The following is a 5,000-nucleotide window of genomic DNA, read 5'->3' as shown; positions in this document are numbered from 1 at the left end:
TGTGTGTGTGTGTGTGTGTGTGTCTGAAGTGGTCCAGTGTTCACAAACAGATGCTCTCTCTCCCTTTCTTGTACACACTTTGAATTTAGGACTGTGTGCTACAGAGACACACCCTCATGAGCACAAGAATACAACTCACAAACATATACAAACATGCAAAAGCACACACACACACACACACACACACACACACACACACACACACACACACACACACACACACACACACACACACACACACACACACACACACACACACACACACAAACACATACAAGCACATACTGAGGTTCGCCAGTCTACTGGCTTGCCCTTTCTGCATTTGATTTCATACATCGTAATGTGATTAGCAATGTTTAGCTTAACAGTTCCAGCCCATGGCCTCAAACCAGGCCTGGGGAATGTATCCACATGTATCCAAAACACAGGCTCTGCATGGGAAAAATGGACAGATGGATGGAGGGAGAGCAAAGCAGCACAGAGGAGAGCAGAGAGGAAGGGAGAGAGAACGGAGGGAGGCGAGATTGGCCCCCTCTGAAGAAGAAGAACAAGAAGAAGGAGAAGAAGAAGAAGAAGAAGAAGAAGAAGAAGGAGAAGAAGAGGAAGAGGAAGAGGAAGATGAGGAGGAAGAAGAAGAAGTGGCCGACAAAGCTCGAATAGATTTTCTGTCGGGGCACTCTGGCAGGGTAGTGGTCAGGGCTCCGGGATCAGGCGGTCAGCTTAAGCCAGTGGATGGTGGAAATAGACAGCTCTCAATAGCCCAAGGCTGTGACCAGATGCATGGGACAATGCAAGAGCTGGGAGAAAATGACAGGCTTGGGATGGTGGTGGCAAGAGAACATGCCTATAATACACACATGTTATATGTTGGGTCGTGGAAAAGCCTTTTTTTTTGGTCTGGAAAAATGAATGCCTACCATTTCTTGGAGGAATGCAGACACAAAGATAAACAAATATGTCTTGGTTTTGGGTTAGCAGGGAAAGTCTGGATGTTTTCTTCTGACAGGTAGAACTGGTTGAAACAATGCTTTACTAGTGGGTTAGAGTCCATTCGATAATGGGGCATTTGTGTTCACCATTTGTGAACGCACAGTGCTTCTTCACTCATTCTTCATTTAACATTTGTTGTTTGTTTGTAAACATTTTTGTAAGGATTTGTTGAACTGTTTTTTTTTTTTTTTAAAGTATATTTTTTGGCCTTTTTGCCTTTATTAGTACAGGACAGTGAAGAGGTAGACAGGAAACAAGTGGGAGAGAGAGATGGGGCGGGATCGGGACATGACCGCAGGCCGGATTCGAACCTGGGTCCCCGTGGGCACTCGGACCCGTAAATGGTATGGACGCTGCAGCCTGCTGTGCCACAGCGCCCCCCAGGATTTGTTGAACTGTTGAACCTTTTCTGCATTTTGAATGTCCAGGTTCAATTCAGCTGTGATATTTGCGAATAATGGAGCCAGAGGGAAAGACACTGGAAAGGATGCGTAGGAAGTTAGGAAGGGGACTTTTTGAAGTGGGAGTGTGGACTTTGTTTTATACGCTTGTCCCCCACACTAACACCACAGAGCTCAGGCAGCACAAAGATGATGCCATCATGTCTTCCCCACCCCTTGCAGGCATCATCAAAGTGGGACGCTGGAGGCCGATGCCCATCCAGCTGCTAACAGATGCCCCTGAGGCCACAGTGGCCGACATGCTGCTGGACGTTTATCACATGGTCACCCTACGCATCCAGCTGCAGAGGTGAGGGCCTGATACACTCTGTGTACGTGTGTACGTGTGTGTGTGTGTGTGTGTGTGTGTGTGTGTGTGTGTGTGTGTGTGTGTCCTCCATTTGTGCTTCCATCTTTCTTTCTCCCTCTCTCTTCTATCTCTCTCTCTAACTTTGTCTCTCTCTTGCAGATCACTTTCCCCAAAGTGATCTGCAATACAAATATGTCAGTTGCTTTTGTTTCCTGGGAACTGAACCAATTCTGACACAGCATAACACCAACGCCTATAGCTTGTATCACTACAGACAGCTCTCAAGGTCTCTGTGTGAGATAACGTCAGTGTGGTGGCCTCTGTTCCAGCTATGCCAAACTCGAGGACCTGCCTTGGGAGCAGTGGACCCACTCCACAGTGCGCTTCGCCCTGAAGGAGCTCCTCAAAGAGATGAACCAGAACTCCCTGGCCAAAGAGTGTCCACTGACTCAGGTGAGCAGCTTAAAGGTGACAACAGGTTCTTCATGTTCCGATTAGATGATTGTGACAAGCTGTCCATTGATGATTAAAGATCTTTGAATGCAAATTTGTTGCCCAGTATCAGTGTCAAAGAACAACTTCACACAGCAATATTGCCCTGTGAGGTTGTTTTAAAAGTTGTTATTAACATTGTTTTCTTTCTTATAAGAATTGTTGTCTCATTAACAGCCTGGAGCTCACTCTCCCAGATGAAGAGGCTTACTCAATGCATGTTTTTAGCCTCTAGTCCTCCCACCCTTTCTGTTTTAAACATTATTATATCATTGTCTGCCCTCTCTCCCTCCCTTCCTCTTCCACACTCTCTTCCTCCTTCTGTTCTCCTCCTCTTTTCTCTCTCTCTCTTTCCCTTTTTCCTTTCCCTCCTCTCCCAGAACATGATCTCCTCCATCGTTAACAGCTCCTACTATGCCAACGTCTCGTCCTCCAAGTGCCAAGAGTTCGGACGCTGGTACAGGAAATACAAGAAGATCAAAGGTGGGTTCAGTTCCTTCCTGGCATCCACCGTTGTGCCCTGTAGCAAGGCACTTAGCCCCCAATTGCTCTGGGGACAATAAACCTTTGTAATATAATTGACATTATGTAAGTCGCTATGAATAAAAGTGTCTGCTAAGTAAACACATGTAGAATCGAATGTAAATGTACTGTCTCTCAAAACCCCAACACTTGGTGTTGCCACCCAGCCGAGAGCTGATATATTGATAAGCTCACAGTTGTCACTGGTACGAATAAGTCTTTCCTCTAAATCCATCGAGACTTTTTAATGAGGAGGCACAGCACTTAAAGTGTCCTTCATAGAAATGTATGGAGTTAGCTTGTAATGCCAATATGGCGGTAGTGTACAGTGCACATAGCCCGCCCTTCTTGTATACCTCCCCATTCACTTGAATAGGAACATACAGTAGCTGCCTGATAACTGCCCAAAGAGCGTGACCAAGATGGCTGTGGAGTGGGTGGGCTTGCTTGTAAGGACTAGCGGTTATAGGTGGCTCTAGCAGGTGGCTATAGTGGACATGCTCAGTCCTGGTTCTGCAAACGTAACAGCTCAAACAAATCCAACCAATCAGCATGTCGCTTTTGGAGTATTGAAGGAGCAGGAGTAGTGTGATTTTTAGCTCAAATGTCCATATTTTCCCAGAATCACAGACTCTACCTTTAATGTGGAGGGCAGCAGATACACGATCTGACCATAACGTCACACTCACGCACCCCCCCCCCCTTTTAGTGTCACCCTCAATATAACAACGCAAAGCAAACATGTCTAATCTCTAATCAGAAACAGCCAGAGCGCCACATGCCATGGCTGACTCTTGGAACAGCTCCTTTCTGCCTGCTCACTTGCCCGCGCTCTCTTTCTCACACAGGCACGCACACACACACACACACACACACACACACACGTACATGCACATGCACACACACATGCACAGGCACACGCACACGCACACGCACACACATACACGCGCACATTCACACGCACAGACACACACACACAAAAACATACACACACACAAACACACACACACACACACACACCCACACACACGAACATACATATACACACACATCTCTGTTTTCACTCTATACTGTACTCTCTCTTTGTCATTCTACCTGCCAGACACACATGCACACACATACGCACACGCACACACGTATATTTGTGCAAACATACTTTTTTCTTTCTCTCCATGCCCTTACTGAGACACACTCACACATACACACACACACACACACACACACACACACACACACACACACACACACACACACACACACACACACACACACACACACACACACACACACACACACACACACACACACACACACACGCCCAAGTAAACATAGGCACACCACACTCTCTCACACACACAAAAGCAGGGCAGACTGATCAAAGTGGTTTTCCAGAGCCCAGTCACAAATGATCGGGTCTAGCCAGGCTCAGCTGGTTCCAACCCAGAGTTGACAGACTGAGGCTTGGGTTTGGACGGGGAGCGGGACTCCCTCTACCCACTAGCAGCTCTCTCCTCTCCACATCTAGACTACACACATTACAGTAGAAACCAGACAAACCCCATTGATCCCCATTTCTTTTTAGATACAGATCGGCTTTCTCTCAAGCTATTTGTGTCAGATATTGTATTTCAGACCTTCTGTAAACTGGATAGTGTGTGTGTGTGTGTGTGTGTGTGTGTGTGTGTGTGTGTGTGTGTGTGTGTGTGTGTCAGGGTCTTCTCTCTGAGACATAGCCGTCGAGTTATGTTGTAGACTAGACTAGAATTGTAGACTAACTAAATCACATTTCATGACACAACTTCTAAAGGTAATTGACTTGCACTTTTGTTGAATCTGTTTTGGTCAAGGAATGTTCTGCTTGCATGGCACTAACTGCCAATCACACCTAATACATGGCACCAAGTTGCATTCAGAAGAAGCAAAACATCCGCTCACAACTGCTTTGTTGTGTAGCCAAAAGAGAGGAACTGAACAAATATTTAAACCTTTTGTCGTGCCAAACATAAAAAAGACAATGAAAGCGGTGAACAGAATGATGGTAGGCTCCAATCAGCTAACCTGGGGTCATCCTTAGCAGGCCACTGTGACCCTTGATAACCCCCCCCCCAAAAAAAAAAAAGAAAAAAGAGGAGGTATACGTAAAGGAGGTGATGTTGACATAAAAAGTACATTAGGTGAATCAGTGTTGAAAGATAAACTGTACTGTACATCTAAAAATGGCTAAAACAAGGCTGAAGAGGACAAAC

General features: G+C 46.1%; 1 protein-coding gene across 1 annotated transcript in view; it reads left to right on the top strand.

Annotated features, from left to right (window-relative positions):
- The window catches only part of LOC134071012 (DNA-binding protein SATB2-like), a gene marked incomplete at its 3' end in the record, with an annotated part of 19,980 nt that overhangs the window by 4,005 nt on the left and 10,975 nt on the right, over positions 1-5,000 (top strand). The window contains exons 3-5 of the mRNA XM_062527575.1: positions 1,614-1,740; positions 2,070-2,193; positions 2,613-2,715. Coding sequence (XP_062383559.1) covers positions 1,614-1,740; positions 2,070-2,193; positions 2,613-2,715 — 354 coding nt within the window. The remainder of the gene's footprint in view (positions 1-1,613; positions 1,741-2,069; positions 2,194-2,612; positions 2,716-5,000) is intronic.

Source organism: Sardina pilchardus, chromosome 23 (assembly GCF_963854185.1).
Source record: "Sardina pilchardus chromosome 23, fSarPil1.1, whole genome shotgun sequence".
Lineage (NCBI taxonomy): Eukaryota > Metazoa > Chordata > Actinopteri > Clupeiformes > Clupeidae > Sardina > Sardina pilchardus.
The sequence above is the reverse complement of the archived record's forward strand: the minus strand, read 5'-3'. Positions and strand labels throughout refer to the sequence as shown.